Source organism: Eublepharis macularius, chromosome 11 (genome assembly GCF_028583425.1).
Source record: "Eublepharis macularius isolate TG4126 chromosome 11, MPM_Emac_v1.0, whole genome shotgun sequence".
Classification (NCBI taxonomy): Eukaryota; Metazoa; Chordata; class Lepidosauria; order Squamata; family Eublepharidae; genus Eublepharis; species Eublepharis macularius.
Genome location: NC_072800.1, coordinates 32,440,710 through 32,459,362, shown reverse-complemented (window position 1 = coordinate 32,459,362; position 18,653 = coordinate 32,440,710). Strand labels below are relative to the sequence as shown.

Sequence of the window (18,653 nt, the reverse complement as noted above, 5' to 3'; positions counted from 1 at the left end):
AGCAGACAGCTAGTTCTTCACCGGTCGATGGCAAAGAAGAAACTGAGGGTGAAGGGGGCGCCATCGCCGGATGTCGTATTGGCGCATGTGCATCGGGCAGATGAGCGCCCCCTGGACGCTTGCTAGAAAAGACGTTTGCTAGAAAAGAAAATTCCGGTCGGCAGGCCTGCGCAAGCGCAGTGGGACTGCACAGCAGACGGACAGTGAACAGAGGGTGACACTCAGGGGGAGATCTATCACCCCGTCACCCTTTGGTGTGCAGGGTTCCGCAAGGGGCGATACTCTCCCCGATGTTATTTAATATCTACATGCGCCCCCTCGCCCAGTTGGTGCGGAGGTTTGGGCTGGGCTGTCATCAATACGCGGATGACACCCAGCTTTTTCTGTTGATGGACACAGCCCCAGACAATCTGGCCAGAACTCTGGAGGCTGTGACGGCATGGTTGAAACAGAGCAGGCTGAAACTGAACCCGGTGAAGATGGAGGTCCTGCAGCTGGGACAGGGGCTGCCAGATGTTGGGATCCAGCTCCCTGCCCTGGATGGAACACCACTGGCAACTTTGCCAGTGGTGAAGAGTCTGAGTATGCTCCTGGATACCTTCCTGTTGATGGAGGCCCAGGTCACAGCGGTTACCAAGTCTGCATTTTTCCATCTTTGTCAGATCAGGCAACTTGCCCCCTACCTGACGCCCCAGGACCTGGCTACAGTGACCCATGCAACGGTCACCTCCAGGCTAGATTACTGTAATTCACTCTACGCTGGGCTACCCCTGGGCCTGATCTGGAAACTACAACTGGTCCAGAATACGGTGGCACGGGTCCTGACTGGTATATCCTATCAGTCACATATTACACCTGTCCTGCACCAGCTGCACTGGCTTCCAGTTGAATTCTGAATCAGGTTCAAGGTGTTGGTTCTTACCTTTAAAGCCCTGAGCGGGTTGGGACCGACATATCTTCGGGTCCACCTCTCCCTGTATGTTCCCCGGAGACCGCTTCGATCAGTGGATAAATGTTTACTGGTGGTCCCCGGCCCTAAGGAAGCTCGCCTTGCTTCAACCAGGGCCAGGGCCTTTTCAGTCCTGGCCCCAGCCTGGTGGAACACTCTGTCAATGGAGACCCAGGCCCAGCGGGACAGATCATCGTTCCGCCGGGCCTGTAAGACAGAGCTGTTCTGCCAGATGTTCGGTGGTTGAAGGGGGCAGTACTATGTCAGCCTCCCACCTTTGGGGTGGGGGGGTTCTCCCCACCATTGCACCTTAATGTATCTGGTTAATTTATTTCATTATTGTTTATTGTATGTTGATTTTAGAATTGTTGTTTTCTTGTTTTTATTGATTTTAACTTGTTCACCACCCAGAACCCCTGAGGATGGGCAGTTTATAAATTGAAATATAATAATAATAATAATAATAATAATAATAATAATAATAATAATAATAATAATAATAATAATAATAATAATAAAGCAGTTCTCCACAACTCCTGTTTATTTGGGGGGCTTCAAAGTGGCCTTCAATAGATGCATTCCTTGCCAGCAGATTAAAACACTGTATAGGCTTGTGTTGACTTGCTTTAGTATCTTGCAAACTCAACAGGGACTTTAAACAAAGTATAAAAAATGATAGTGGTGAAAAGAACACCTCGGTATAGGAATTTGTGCCAGAGTGGAGGAGAAAATGGAAGGATGCATATTCCCAAGACTGGCTCCTAATTTGAAAGCCATGGTTATACAACCAACTATTGTTATACCAGCACCTGAGGATTATCAACATACATGTATAATGCTAATATTTATTTTAGGTTAAAATACAGCATCAACTTGGAAAATATTAGGTCTAAGAAGTAACTGAAAAGAGAATTTTTAATCAATATAAAACTGAAAGATTTTAGATTTTCAAACACTGAGGGTATTTTGGATAAGGATAGACTTCCAGCAAAATTTGTATTTCAAAACCACCAAGGATTAAAACAGAGGAAGATTTATTTTTCACAAATTGGGTGCATTGTCTGTTTAAAAGAACACTCAAAGGGAAGCAATAGACTCTTACTTAATAGTAAAAAATAGCTAGCTTGCTTTTATTGAATTGTTTATGCCAAAGCTTTTAATGCATTTCATTGTTTCAAACACCAAAACATTTTATGCTCAATTTATCTACACGGATCTTTAAAAAATACTTAGGGATTGATTTTCAAAAGCATAAATAGCACTTAGATGCCTCACATCTTTATATTAAGCATTTGCACTGCTGTATCTATCTCCAACATCAGGATTAATCTATAGAACACCATTATCGTGTCATGTACCATGATGTTAAAACTAGTACAGCTATTGACAGGGGGTTTTTTTCTGGGAAAAGAGGTGGTGGAACTCTCAAGAGGGAAATTTGGAAGAAGTACACAGGATTCTTTGAAATAATATTATTTTCACGCACTATCGCCGAGTATTTTCAAGAGGTGCCGGAACTCCGTTCTACCGCGTTCCCACTGGAAAAAAGCCCTGGCTATTGATAAACTCTTACCTACTGACTGACACAGTGAATATGAAGATAGTACAGCAAATTCTAATTATGTGTGATGGTAACTGGGCACTTACTTGACAATTGTATCTTTGCGACTATATCCTTGCGCTTGCAAAATTACTCTCTTAAAACTACACAGAATGGTCCACTTTACTAGTTTTAATCCAGCAAAACTTGGGCTGCAACTCAAAAGGACTGGGAACATTAGGCAGATGCCTAGCAAACCTGATTAAGAGGGCCTGAAACTGAATCTTGTGTGGGGGAAGGAGGTGAAGCCTGCTGATAAGCACAAAATGTATTTAAAACATGGAGCTGGGTATTACAGGAGAAACCAGGAGCTTTAGAAGTGCCTAAAAACCCACAACAAATTAAGTGAAACACTAGGGCATAGGATCCATGGATTTCAATTTCTATATACCTTTTTCAACCTCTATACCAAAGGAGAGAAAATAAAATTGAAATTCTAGTAGGTGATTCTAGAAGGTGCCCTGACCTGATAGCCAACGTGAGCCTGATTTCAGAAGCTAAGAAGGGTTGGCCTTGGTTAGTAATTGGATGGGAGACCTCCAGAAAAGACCAGGGTTGCAGAGGCAGGCCATGGCAAACCACCTCTGTTAGTCTCTTGCCATGAAAATCCCACCAGGGGTCATCATAAGTCAGCTATAATGTGAGGGCACCACACATACACAATTCTAGAATATGACTTCATAGGTTTAGCTAAGACTTGATGAGATGATTTCCATTACTGGAATGTGGCAACGAAAAACGTAACTTGTTCAAAAAGAACAGATGCAACAGAAAAGGTAGGGGAGTGGCATTGTGTGTCAAAAACATGTACCCCAGAACAGAAATCTAAGAGAGTGAACATGTAACCCTGTAGAGGATTTTGGAGAAAAAATAAACATAGTTATTGGAGTTTATACAGATCACCAAATCAAGAAGAGGATGTGAATGATGCTTTCATAAATGGAATTAGGGCTGATGCAAGAATTTGTAGTAATGCTTCAAGAATTCTGATATATTGGGAGACAAACTATGCAAGCATGGAATGTCCAATACACTTCTGACATAACGTTTTCCTGACAAATTTCATTTTTAGAAGGTGGTAGAAAGAATAAGGGAATCAGCCATCCCTGTCATGATCCTAATCAATATGAATGTCTTGGTTGATAAGTTGGAAATAGCAAAAACTTTGAGGGAAAAGTGACCATATCATGCTGGAATACTTGATGTAAGGTAAACATCATTGGCTCAATTAAGACAGTGGCATATTTATGGGCGACAATGAGAAGATAGCACTGTTGAACTTCTAGTTTGCCTGTCTTCTCCAAAAAGCAGAATAGCGTGCAAAAGTAAAAGTAACCTGGATGATGAGGGGACAGGAAGGCAACTTGATTTTTAAGGCATTTGTCAGGAAATACCGGCCAAAAAAGGGCAATCAAATAGCTGCCTTTTATTTTCCTGTATACGTATGGTAGATAACAGAAATTATTTTTATTGGTATTATTTACACCACTGTTCTTTCTAATCTCAGCTAGTAAAATTTTATGTTAACTCTCCAGGCGAAGTTATTGCACATAAATACACATTTAAAAAAAAATAGAAAAAAAGATAGCAATAGAAAGTGCATAAAAATAAACTTATACAAACAGTGCATTTGAGATTAAATTGAGACTTATACCAATTTATATAAACACTACATTTGAAATTAGTTTGAAACTTATACAAGCACTGCATTTAGAATTAAATTAAACTAATAGAAAAATACATTCAGAATTTGTCAAAGCTGAACTTAATTGTGTAATGGCTCTCCTTCCCTCTCCTTGATTACTTATACAAACTATAATATCAACTTTTTTGGTTAGTCATTTCCCTGTGTTTTATCTGCTTATTTTTATACTAAGTTACCTTAATTAACATTAATTTTTTTAAAAGGCAAAATACACATGGTTTTTAGAATGGGTGAGATCTGTATTACTCTCTTGAAATGTTCCAACTTGGGTTATGCAAGACTGAGTCTTATGAAGGCATTGTAGGGTGGGGTGGGGGAGAGAAAAATTAGCAATTTATGTTCTGTATATTTAATCCACCTTGTTATAACCTTTAAGACTTATTTTTAAATTAGAGATTCGAAAGAAACTCCCCCAAGGCTGCAATGTAATTTGAAAATGTAATTAACTGTGGAATAATTATTCCTGGTACTTTCATCACCAGTCTTCCAACTTTCCTACAGAAAAGACAAGTTTTTGCCTAGTATCCATGAGATGAGAAACACACTGGAATTTTATAGTATTTAAGGAACAGGACTACGAACATTGACCAAAACACAAGGGAATTTTATTGTTCAAGAAATTTAAAGTCATTTTTAGTAAAGATTTTTGAAGAAAAAATGCTTAGATAAGCATTTTTTTTTCAAAATCCAAAAAAACAGGGTTTCTCACCTGTAACTGTTGATCGTCGAGTCTCTTCTGTGCAGACACACATTGGGACTGCGCAGGCGCAGGCCAGCCGCGGAAAAGATTTTTCTAGCTCTAAGAGATGTGAGGGGGACGTTCGGATCCACCGCGCATGCGCGCCGGTGTTCCCGCCAATTTTGAATGCATATATATCCGAACGTCCCCGGCATTCCCTCAGTTCACCTGAGCCGCCGGAGAAACAATGGAAGAAACCAAGCACTCACAGCGGGGCAGGCGGGAGGGAATGTGTGTCTGCACAGAAGAGACTCGACGATCAACAGTTACAGGTGAGAAACCCTGTTTATCGTCTTCGTCCTTCTGTGCAGCCCCACATTGGGAGAGTAACTAGCATCTCACCAATGGGGGCGGGTGTGAGTGTCTACTTGAACAAGGACTGCAGGACAGCTGTGCCCACAGCCGAGTCACGTCGTGCATGCACATCCACAGAATAGTGCTTGATGAAAGTGTCTGCAGTGGACCATGTCGCAGCTTGGCAGACGTCCCGGAGCGGCACTCCTCGTAGGAAGGCAGCAGAAGCAGCTTGCGCTCGAGTGGAATGAGCGGTAACCAACAAGGGACACTGGACTCCAGCATGCTGATAGCAAAGTTTAATCGTAGACACAATCCAGCGAGAGATGGACTGGGCAGAAGCAGGTGAGCCCTTGCGAGGGCCAGAGTAACACACAAACAGGGCAGGAGACTTCCTGAAACATTTGGTGCGGTGCAAATAAAACAATAAAGCACGCTTTACATCCAATGTGTGTAGTGCTCGTTCCCCTGGGGATGAAGGTGTTGGAAAAAAGGAAGGGAGGAACACCTTTTGCTGTAGGTGAAACCTTGAGACTACCTTGGGCAGAAACTCCATGCTAGTGTGGAGCATGACAGTACCAGGGAAAAACTGCAGGAAGGGAGGGTCACACCGCAGGGCAGACAGCTCCCCAACACGCCTAGAGGACGTGATTGCTACCAGGAAAGCCACCTTCTGAGTGAGCAAAGGTAGGGGACAAGAAGATAGAGGCTCAAAGGGCTGGAGCATCAGCCGGGAGAGAACCAGGGAGAGACTCCATTGCGGAATGGGATGGGCCCTAGGAGGGAAGGTCTTGAACAGGCCCTTCAGGAACTGCTTGGAAAGCCAGTGAGTAAAAACTGTCTTCCCATCAATCTGCTCATGGAAGGCAGAGATTGCAGCCATGTGGACCTTAATACTGGAAAACGCAAGGCCCTGGGAGCAGAGATCCAGGAGGTAGTCCAGGATGACAGGGAGCGGGCAACTAAAGGGAGAAACCCCCTTTGGGGCCAACCACCGGGAAAAACGTGACCACTTCCTCTGGTAGGACAACCTGGTGGACGGTTTCCGGGCATTCAAGATCACCCCAAGCACCCCAGAAGAGAGGTTCATTCCCGGTTGCCCAGAAGCCAGGCAGCCAGATTCAGTACAGCCACATCGTGATGCCACACCCCGTCCCTGGTTAAGAGGTCCGGGGCGTGAGGCAGGGGGAGGCATCGCCCCTGGGACAGGGAGAGCAAAAGGGGGAACCAATCCTGGCGAGGCCACCGAGGGGCAACGAGGATACAGCGGGTTCGGTAGGCCCTGACCCTGGAAAGAACCTTGTACAGGAGCGGAAAGGGCGGGAAGGCATAAAAGAGCCCTGGGGACCAAGGTATTTGGAAGGCATCCCCTAGGGAGTGGCGGCCAATGCCGGCCCGGGAGCAGAACAGCGGGGCCTGTTTGTTGCGGGCAGTGGCGAAGAGGTCGACCAACGGCGTGCCCCACGTGCGGAAAACCTGGTCGAGGTAAACCCTGTTTAGGGACCACTCGTGCTGAGGCAGAAACACCCTGCTCAGCGCATCCGCCGAGGTGTTGAGATCCCCGGCAATGTGCACGGCTCTGGGAAGGACGTTGTTGACCATGGCCCAATTCCATAGAGTCGTTGCCTCCTTGCAGAGCTTGAGCGAGACCGTTCCCCCCTGCTTGTTGAGGTAGTAGCAGGCCGTGGTATTGTCCGACAGGACCTGAACCCTCCTGTTCCGAATGGCATCTGCAAAAGAAGCGAGGGAGTAACGGATCGCCCTAAGCTCAAGAAGGTTGATATGCATGGATGCCTCAGATGGGGACCAGATGCCCTGAGCCGAAAGCTGTCCACAGCGCCCTCCCCATCCCAAGTTGGAGGCATCGGTATAAACCGTGACCTCGGCTAGGAAGGGGCCGAAAGGACAACCTTCAGACAGGTTTCCAGGGACAGTCCACCAGGCCAGAGAGCGCAGCACCACCCTGGGGATGGAAAACCTCTGGTGCTGACCCATGGTGAGGGGGTTGTACCTCCGGACAAACCAGTTTTGCAGAGGCCTCATACGCAGGCGCGCAAAGAAAACCACCCCTGCGGTGGAGGCCATAAGGCCCAACAGAGTCTGAACCAAAAGGGCAGTCTGATACCGGCAATGCATAAAATGCCGGGCCAAAGCGGAAAGCCTGGCCAACCGGTCAGGGGGCAGGTAGGCTCTACCCAGCAGGGAATTGAAATGGACCCCAATAAACCTAATGGCCATGCCTGGGGTCAGGATAGACTTATCCCCATTAACCACCAAGCCCAGCCTAGCCAGCACGGACAAAGTGAGGGCAATATGGGCCTGGAGAGAGTCAGGCGAGGGTCCCACCAGGAGCCAGTCATCCAGGTACGGGTAGATAAAGCAACCCTGGGACCGCAGGTATGCCACTACGGTGGCCATGCACTTTGTGAACACTCTGGGTGCAGAGGCTAGTCCGAAGGGCAACACTGTATATTCATACACAGAATTCCCATACACAAACCGCAGGTATTTCCTGTGGCCCTCAAATATAGAAATGTGGAAGTAGGCATCCTTCAGGTCTAGAATGGCCAGCCAGACGCCCACTTCCAGGAGTTCCATGACTCGCGCCAGGGTCAGCATGCGAAACTTCTCAGCCTTCAAATAACCATTGAGGCCTCGAAGGTCTAAGATGGGCCGGGAACCTCCACCCTTTTTATCCACAAGGAAGTATCTGGAGTAAAAGCCCCATGGGGAAGTAGAGACATTGACCACCCGGACAGCACCCTTGGTAACCAACTCCATAACATTATTGTGTAACACAACATCACAACATGGAGAACAACGGGGAGGGAGAGAGAGAGGGGGTGCATCCGTAAACATTAACTTGTAACCATGGGCCACAATGGACAGGACCCAAGCGTCAGAAGTAACACGTTGCCAACAGGGCAAAAAAGGTCGAAGCCTGTCCAGAAACTGGGCAGCAGAGGAAGCACCCTCGGAGGCCAACGGGGGAGCGTTCAGGCGCAGTCAGAAGACCGAGGGCTTCTGCGCCGAGGTCGAAGGCTTGGGCGAAGAGGGCTGTTGCCTGCCCTTGGACCGGCCGGAGCGCCTGGAAGGGTGACGCTGCTGGGCAGAGTAGGATCGGTGACCGTAGGACTGGCCCGAGAAGAAGCGCCCTTGACGCTGCTGGTAAGGCTGGTAAGGGGTCTGGTAGGATCGGAACCGACCATAGCGATACCTCGGACCCGACGACTGGGCTGAGGGGGCGACCCCGAGGGACTTGGCCGTCTGCTGATTCTTCTTCATCAGGGAGAGGGACTCATCCGTCTTCTCCGAGAAGAGCTGGGGCCCCTCGAACGGGAAGTCCTCCACCTTCGCCTTCTTCTCTGGAGGCAGGGCCGTGGACCGGAGCCAGGCGTGCCGACGCAGGACCACCGAAGTTGCCATCGCTCGCGCTGCAGAGTCGGCGGCGTCCTTGCCAGCCGTCATTTGCTGTTTTGACAGCTTCACGGCCTCGGCTTGGAGGGCCTTAACCAGGTGGCGGCGATCCTCCGGGAGGTCGGAGAGGTAAGAAGACAGCCTCTTCCACAGGAAGAGATTATAGGATCCCATTATGGCCTGGAAGTTGGCAATACGGAATCCCAGAGACGCGGATGAGTAGAGTTTCCTGCCCACGCCATCCAGCTTCCTGCCTTCTCGGTCCGCCGGGGCCGACGAGGAACCGGAACGGAACCGAGCCTGACCCTCCTCAGCTACGATCGACGAGGGTTTCGGGTGATTGAAGAGGTACGGGCAATCATCTTGCTTTAAACGGTAGTACCGTTCCACCTTCTTTGCCGTCGCGGACAGGGACGCCGGCGCCTGCCAGAGCGCGAGAGCGTTATCAACAAAATCCTCCACAGGGGGAAACGCCACCGACGCGGGGGACCCGGAATACAGCGCCTCCAGCAGCTTACTCTTGGGCTTGGAGGTCGTGGAGGAGACGTCTATCTCCAGCGCGGCGGCCATCCGCACCATTTGTTCGGAGAATAGCCTGTAATCGTCATTCGGGGACGATGAGCGGGGCCCACCCACGGTGTCATCCGGGGAAGGATCCGAGGCCGCGTCTGAAGAGCACTCCGACGGTGACGCCAGACCTTCATCATCCTCGGAATCCGAAAACTCCGGCGAGGTTTGCGTCGGAACCGAAGACCGGTGAGCGGTCGGGGCCGACGGATAAGTTGCAGGAACCGGCGGTCGCAGAGGTAAGCCCGGAGGTGGAGGAGCGGGTGCTGGGAGCCCGACTGGCTGAGCCGGAACGGAGACCATCGGAACCGACGGATGTTGCAGGAAGGGCAGCGACTGCTGGAACCACGCCACAAAATCCTGCCAGGAGGTCATGTTCCCAACCCCCGCGACCGGCTGGCAAGGGGGCAGAGGAGCAGGCACCGGGGCAGGCCAGCGAAGAGGCATCGGAACCGACGAGGTAGACGGCAGTGGAACGGAGGCCTCTGAAGGCGCCGGGGCGGACGGCAGGGAGCGCTCAAAAGATTGGAACGGTTCCGGGAAAGGCGGAAACGGCATAAACTCCTCGGGAACCGACGGAGGAGGCGTGCAAGGAGGCGACGGGGTGTGGAGACTCACCACATCGTCGGGTATCAGGACTGGTTCGGCCGGAGAACCAGGCAGCACAGTCGGAGCTGGGGACAATGCACGGCCCTTGGCCCTCGACTTCGCCTTGGCCTTCTTGGACGGGGGCTTCTTGGCCTTCCGGCTCGAAGGACGATCCCCGGAACCGGAATCAGGACGGGCCTCCGGAACGGGTTGCCCCGTCGGTTCCGAGGGGAGCGGCTCTGGCGACTTACGAGACGGCGCCGGTGACGGAGCGGCGGAGCGCGGCCTATCTCCCGAAGAGCCTGACGGCTTGGGGGGGAGAAGGTTGGCATCCCACAAGAAGGCACGGAGCCTGGCCTTCCGATCACTCCTTGCCTTCGGAGTGAAGGACATACAAATGGAGCAGCGCTCGACAACATGCCCCTCGCCCAGGCAGATGAGGCAGAGCTCATGGCCGTCCGAATGGGTCATCTTAGTGCCGCATTTATGACACTTTTTAAACAAAGATGTCTGCGACATAATGAACGGTATCTCCCGACAGATGTCAAGGGGAAAATACCGACCAGCAGAAGAAACGATCCAAAACTCCGAAGAGACGCTTGAAACGAACGCTAGACAATAAGAACCTTTTCGACGGCGGCGAAAAAGGAACTGAGGGAATGCCGGGGACGTTCGGATATATATGCATTCAAAATTGGCGGGAACACCGGCGCGCATGCGCGGTGGATCCGAACGTCCCCCTCACATCTCTTAGAGCTAGAAAAATCTTTTCCGCGGCTGGCCTGCGCCTGCGCAGTCCCAATGTGGGGCTGCACAGAAGGACGAAGACGATCCTCCAGTTAAACCTATCCTATTAATTGTGCTTTTTGATACCTCTCTATTGATTCTTCTGGACCTCTCAGCAGTTTTTGATACCATTGATAATAGTATCCTTATTGACTGGCTTTCCGAGTTGGAATTGAGAGCACCATTTTGCAATGGTTCCTGTCCTAGCTAGAGGATAGGTTTCAAGAAGGTGGCGCTGGGGGATTGCTGCTCAAACCCTTGGCCTTTGATCTGTGGGGTCCCACTAGGTTCCATCCTGTCCCCATCTACATGAAACTACTGGGTGAGGTCATCTGGAGATTTGGGTTGGGTGCAGATGACACTCAGCTCTATCTCATGTTTCCAGCTGATCCCAAGGACATTATAGAAACCCTGAATTGGTGCTTGGAGGTAGTTAATAAATGAATACATATCAGTTACTCTAGTTTCAAAAGTTTCTGAAAATGAAATATCTTAACTTGCCTAATATTTCTAAGAATTATTTAATGAAATTGCCAATGAGTTCTATTTAAACATTTTAGAAACACATCCTCTTTAACTGTTAGACCTTTCCTGGATATTTATTTTAATAATTCTAGGAATAGCATGATTCTCCAGATGGAAACTTTAATTTTAAAACAAAAATATTTATATATGTTTTAAATCTGTTTTGATGTTTTTATTGTTTGTTGTCTTGGGGACCCTAAATTGGACAGAGAGGCAGCTTAAAAATATTTTGAATAAGTAAAATAAGACCATTCTATTCTTCAGTGGTGGTGCTGGTGTTAATGGCACATGTGTCTTTAAGTATGTGCTCCTATGTACTACCTGTTGCTTTAAGTATGACCCTACTTGGTACTTCTACATTGTCTTATGTCAGTCCTAGAATTGCTTATGCTCTGTTTCTGCGTTTCTTCAACTCTGTATCGGATTCTTGCTAATGCTTTGTCTTTGTAAACTTGAATTTATTTACGGCATTGTTTATTGAAATGTCCTTGATTTTGACTGTACTAATCTCACAGCGTGTAATCCACCTTAAGACTCAGTGAGAAATATGGACTATAAATGACATAAATAAATAAATGACATAAATAAATTTCATGTCAGGTCTTAATCAAGTCTCAGAAAGCCAGAGAAAATTACATCTTTGAGATAAACAGAAGTGTGTTCTTCTGCATTGCTAAACCAACCTTTTAAAAACTGGTTAAAGGACAGAGCACTGCTATCATTTTTGCAAAGTTTAGTGGTGGGAGATGGTGAAGTTCTTATTAAAATGGAAAGTAGTATAAAATCAAAATACTGGTATGAATTTGGCACATCTAATACAAATAAAAGAGATGTCAGTCTACACATTCAAGCCAGCATATGAAGAGTAATAGAGAACTTTCTGTAATAATTCCCACTAGATACAGGCACAAATTTTCTGTAACAGTTCCCACTAGACGTGGGCACAAACCAAAAAAACCCTGAACCACTGGGTTCAGCCTCAGGATCTGTGAAACTGAAAGCCTCTTTTCCTGCTGCCCGGGCTGTCAGTTTCACAGATCCCACGGAACCAATGCAGGGTCTGTGAAACTGACAGCCCAGGCAGCAGGAAAAGAGGCTTTCAGTTTCACAGACCCCGCACTGGAACCGGCACACGTCTGTAAAACTGACCTATTTTCCTCCTGCCTGAGCTGTCAGTTTTACAGACTCCGCACCAGTTCCAGCACGGAGTCTGTAAAACTGACTGTATGGGCAGCAGAAAAAGAGGTTGCCAGTTTTATAGACCCTGCGCCGGTTCCAGTGCGGGGATCTGTAAAACTGACAGTCTCTTTCTCCTGCAGACAGAGTGGCAGGAGAAAGGGATGTCAGTTTCACAGACCCCATGCTGGTTCCAGCGCAGTGTCTGTGAAACGGACAGCCTCTTTCTTCTGCGCAGGGGCTGTCAGTTTCACAGACCCTGAGCTGGGTTCAGCCAATGGGCTGAAACCGGTGCAGGGTCTGTGAAACTCCAAACTGGCTACGGAACAACTGGAAAAATTTGTTTGTGCCGTAAAAATGCGTTCCCATGGAACGTGTGTTTCGGTGCAAACGAACCAGCCATTCCATACGGATTTTTGTTCCGTGGTTTGTTTCGTGCCTATCTCTAGTTCCCACTATACTTCATTCACCTGACATTCCTGTACAGCTTTTTTGAGAAAATTAGACGTATCTTTTGAAATACTATTATTAGCAAGTACAACAGCATTGTTAATACATCTTTAAATTTACTTTAAAATCAATTTACAAATAAAAAAATATATTCTTACCTGAATGACCTGAAAAATTGTTGGGACGAGATGCATTTCTTGAATAAGACTGTAGGAAAAAATTACCAGATTAAACCACTGAACATAAAGCAATGTAAAAGAGCGTTTGTTGCTAAAATCAGTGACCTACAACCTTAACCTCAACTACTTCAGGTTCTACCACAGCTATTATATATAGCAAATGCAATACTGCTTTGGAAATTACTCTTTGGTCTACTTCACTGATGTGAAGCAAGTGGGTGGAACAGTAAGTAAATTAATATTTTTTAAAAGCAGCTATTAAAATATTGAAATATGATTAAACCCATCAAATGGGCAATGTAGGTGATAAAATAATTTGAAGTAATAGACCACAGTGGACAGGCTGAAATTAAAGCACAGGATGAAGCAGATTTTTATGTATGCCTCATTAACTACTTTACATTTTCTGTATTAATAAACTTATATTAAGAATCACCTCATGTGTATCTGATAAATTATTGAGCAGGTTTCAGATAAAAAAATGTGCTGTTTTATGACAACAGAGATCTTATATTAGCTATTAAAAACTGTTTAAACATGTGAGCCTAACCAGTTGGCTTTTGCCTTCTCCCTCAACTAGGCTTCCAACTCATTTCTTTTACTGTGATGCTTATCTTTGACTTAATCTTCTTCATCCATCTCTTATATTCTAGCTCTGCCTGCACTCTTCTTCAATTAAGGACCACTGGAACTATAAATACATCTTCTTAATTACAATACCAAGTAATCAGCTACACATTTACCCAAATGTAATTACTTTTTATCAGTGAAAACTCCATTACACCTACAAAGCATTATTCTGAAAAACCAAAAAGTGCGTAGATGCCAATGCCATTTCTTGGCCGTAGTCATATAGCATAATGTTACATGGTGGACAGGGGAGATTCTTCCTGATTATATCTGTTATGGGAGGTGGGACCATGAGCTGCATGCTAGTACTAACCATCCTGAGTAAGGGTCAAACAGTGCAATCCCAAGAAATGTTACTCCAGTCTAAGCTCATTGATTTCAATGGGCTTAGACTGGAGTAACTCTTTTTAGGATTGCATTGGAAGTGTCATGCATTTTCCAAACTGTGGGCAAGCTCATGTGGAACAGGCAAAATAGTCTTGTGGGCCATCAATTGGCCATTGCCATTTTAGACCAAAAGGCAGCCTCAAAGAAAAAAACTTTAAAGCTACACATGTGAAAACAGACTTTTAAACATACGATTTGCCCTGCACCCATCTGTGGGGAGGGTGGGGTATAAATCAAATCAAATAAATAAATAAAACAAATGATTCCAGTTTTAGTTGTTGTGGGTTTTCCGGGCTGTACTGCCGTGGTCTTGGCATTGTAGCTCCTGACGTTTCTCCAGCAGCTGTGGCTGGCATCTTCAGAGGTGTAGCACCAAAAGACAGAGATCTCTCAGTGTCACACTGTGACACTGAGAGATCTCTGTCTTTTGGTGCTACACCTCTGAAGATGCCAGCCACAGCTGCTGGAGAAACGTCAGGAGCTACAATGCCAAGACCACGGCAATACAGCCTGGAAAACCCACAACAACCATCGTTCTCCGGCCGTGAAAGCCTTCGACAATACATCGATTCCAGTTTTACCCAAACATTTTATTTTTATTTATAAAAAGAATGGCTAATGACGTTTTGTTCTCCAGCTTAAGCAATCTTCTGCAAACAGAAATGACTCTTAAGTCGGAAGAAAAGACTTTGCTAAGGAGAACTGTAAAATACAAGCCACTTTCTGAACTGTATGTTTCCGTAACTGGTAATGTTTTGACATCATCAATGTATTAATTAATCAAACAAACATATAGCTGTGTCACAATGCATAGTTCATAATGTTGATTTTAGATAAGTCTCACCTTTATGTGTCAAATTTTATTTTTTACTGATTCTTCCATTTTATCAGATACCTTAAAATCCCATATTTCAAGGCTCTCTAGTTATCACAGACACTAAAAAAGGACTTTGCTGAACTGATTCCTTTACAAGAGTTTAAGACTTTTTATTGCTTTAAAGCTTAAAGTAATAATGAGATTTTTGATCTTCTTCCTATGATAGCATATTAATTCTGTTGCCCCCCACAAAGAACACCCAGCTTGAAATAAATTGATATCTGAATATACTTGCTCATATATCAATACCTGAAAATATGTTTTGCCAGAAAAAATGGTTGGGACTTGCCAAGGTTTTAAGCTCAGTTTTGCTATCTCCCAAAAAGCAAGGCTTCCAACCATATTAAAACATGCAATATATATATAAAAAATCAACGATCAGCAAACCCATAGCAAAACATTTCCTAGCAAAATGTATGTATACAGTTGTTCTTGATAAAACAGAAATGTTGGAAATTTTCTAAAGGCTTGAAAGTTCGGACTCTTTGTAACCAGCTTTAAGTTATTTTTACAATAGATTTTCTCATGATGGACCATCATGTTCACAAGTCATTACTGAGGAGACTTGGAAAAATGTTTTATATAATTTGTCAGAGTGCTTGCCAAAAGTTGTTGGAAACTTCTAAATAGAGCAAATGGGGTTGGGGGTGCTTTATGATGAAACAGTAAATTGGTCATTACAAAAAGTATTTTGGTGGATACTCTTTATCAATTTTCCTAAATAGATATGGCTATAGCTTCCAGAAGTAAGCCTCAATACCTCCATTACTGAGTGTAAATTATGAAATGTACAAATTGATAGTTTATGAATGGTAAGAGAATTAACATTCTATTTGCACAATAAATAAAACCATCTAATGGCATAAATAAGATTAATGAACTATGCAGTTAAGTACTACATTTACTGTATTAAAATTGCTTACTTGTGAAGCTACCCAAGCCATTTTCTAGTTAACTTTCATCTATTTACAAGGCAAGGCAATTGTTATGGTAAAATTGTAGTGGATGAAGGAAGTATTTGCACTCATTTGAAAATGTAAAATGTTATAGGGAAAAAATCACATGCCACATATATATATCCCAATGCCATTTATCAAGAAAAATGGAAGCTACCAACCAGCAGACCATCATCTTCAAGACAAACCTCTCCATATATACAATGAAGATTCCCAAAACACCAGAGATGGAGAGAACTGTTTGAGGGATATCTAACAGAGGAAAAGCAGATTTTTTTTCTTGTTCTCAAAGTATCCTGATGTTATTAGAACTTTTCCCAGGACAGTAAAAGCACCCTGAAAAGGGCCATATCCTATAGGAGGTTTTTTATCAAGTTTCCCCAATAGGGTGCCCTCCAGTACTTCTCCTGGTAAAAAATATAACAGCCCTAAAAGCTCAGACTAGCCTCATATTATTGGAGCTTGCAAGCTAAGCAGGGTTGTTACTTGGATGGGAGACCATCAAGGAAGACTGGGGCCGCTATGCAGATAAACGAAATGGCAAATCACCTCTGCTCATCTCTTGACTTAAAACCCCATGAGGAGCAGTACTTAATTACTTAGTACCCCAGACTAGCAAAGGAGGAGTTGCCATGAGTTGGTTGTGACTTGATCTCACACTTTAACTTTACCTTACAACAGGAGTCTTCAGCCCTTTTGAGCCTATGCGCACCTTTGCAATTCTGACACAGGGTGGTAGGAGTAACCACAAAAAGGCCACCACAGGAGGTGGAACCACACAGAGAGAGAGAAGAAGATAGGTAATTAAGAAACACACTGGGAAAGAGGGGTGAGAGAGAATAAAACAAATGCTGTGCTGACAGCTGCCACAGAAAAAACAGTGTTGCACTTACCTATAACTGTTGTTTGTTGAATATCTTCTGTGCAGACACATATTGTGAATGCACACACTCAGGCCTGCCGTGGAAAGATTTTTCTAGCTTATAAACTTTTAAGCGGGGGCGCTTGCCCTTACTGTGCATGCGCAGCAGCGTTCTCGCCAAAAACACAGTTGCTAGCGCAAGCGCCGCCATATTCACCTGAGCCACTGGAGAGGCAATACTGTTAAATAACACTCACAGCAGGCAGGAGGAAGGGAATGTGTGTCTGTACAGAAGATACTCGACGAACAATTACAGGTAAGTGCCACACTGTTTTTCGTCATCGTCCTTCTGTGCAGCCCCACATTGGGAGTATAGCGAGCTACTCACCAATGGAGGAGGGTGTGAGTGATCAAGCAAACAACGACTGAAGTACAGCCTTTCCCACTGCTGAATTATGTCTTGCATTTGTATCCAGAGTAATGTTTGATAAACGTGTGGGACAAAGACCAGGTTGTGGCTTGACACACGTCTTGTAGAGGGACACCTTGGATGAAGGCAGCAGAGGCAGCCTGAGCTTGAGTGGAATGTGCTTTAACCAATAAAGGACAATTCACCCCAGCTTTTCTGTAACACAGTTTAACGGTTGAAACAATCCATCTTGACAAAGTCTGGAAGGATGCCAAATGTCCTTTATAAGAGACAGCCTAACAGACAAACAATGACTTTGACTTTCTAAATTATTTTGTTCATTGCAATTAGTACAATAAAGACATCTTGATATCCAACATGTGTAATGACTTTTCAGCATCTGATGTTGGATTAGGAACAATACTGGCAACACAACTTTTTGCTGTAAGTGGAATTTGGGCACCACCTTGAGTAGAAACTCAATACTGGTGTGCAACACAACTATCTCAGGAAAAATTTGCAAGAATGGGGAGTCAATCAGAAAAGCTGCGATTTCCCCTACCCGTCTAGTTGAAGTAATGGCAATGACTACTGTAATTGTTAACAGGGAAATAGGGCAAGATGCCAGGGGCTCAAAGGGCAATAATATTAATTGGGAGAGCACCAAAGGCAAACTGAGGGACTGGTGGGATCGTAGCAGGAAATGTTTTTAATAAGTCTTTAAGAAACAGCTTGGAGATGTGGTGGGAGAAAACAGTCTTGCCATCCACCCTTTCATGAAAGGCTGAGATAGCACCAATATGAACCTTTATACTGGTGGTGACTGACAACCCTGTTTTGTGCAGTGTTATTAGGTAATCCAGAATCCATGATAATGGATAGGAGAATGGAGAAAACCCTGTGTGCTGTAACCAGTGTGAAAACCAATTCCATTTCTGGGTGTAAGAAACTCTGGTGGGGAGTTTCTGTGCATTCAAAATAATCTGAGTCACATCCTCAGAAAAACCTAAAGTGGAGAGTTGAGTAGCCAAGCTGTCAACCTTAGGGTGGCAACGTTGTGGTGCCATGCTTCCCCCCTGCATAACACGTCTGGGATCAGAGGCAGGCATATCAGACGACCTTGGGCCATAGACTGAAGAGTTGAGAACCATTCCTGTCAGGGCCAGAAAGGAACGACTAGGATGCAGTAAGTGTGAGAGATCCTGATTCTGCAGAGGACTTTGGTTAACAAAAGGAATGGAGGAAAGGTGTAAAAAAGGGCGTGAGAATTTGGAACGCATCCCCCAGTGAACCTGGTTCCAGCCCTGCCTAGGAACATAATCTGAGGGCTTTCTTGTTGAACAATAGATCTGTTGAAGGAATTCCCCATTGTAAGAAAATTGGTTGCAGATATTTTATCTGCAGAGACCACTTGTGTTGGTCCAGATATACTCTGCTGAGAGTGTTTGGTGTTTGCCTCTCCTGCAACATGGATGGCATGGGGATGGATGTTGTTCAGCATGCATCATTCCCAAAATGCCGTTCCCCCTTGCTTGTTCAGGTAATATAATGCTGTTG

General features: G+C 45.4%; 1 protein-coding gene across 1 annotated transcript in view; it reads right to left on the bottom strand.

Annotated features, from left to right (window-relative positions):
• ULK4 (unc-51 like kinase 4) overlaps window positions 1–18,653 on the bottom strand; it is a 259,528-nt gene that overhangs the window by 145,865 nt on the left and 95,010 nt on the right. The window contains exon 31 of the mRNA XM_054992150.1: window positions 12,955–13,003. Coding sequence (XP_054848125.1) covers window positions 12,955–13,003 — 49 coding nt within the window. The remainder of the gene's footprint in view (window positions 1–12,954; window positions 13,004–18,653) is intronic.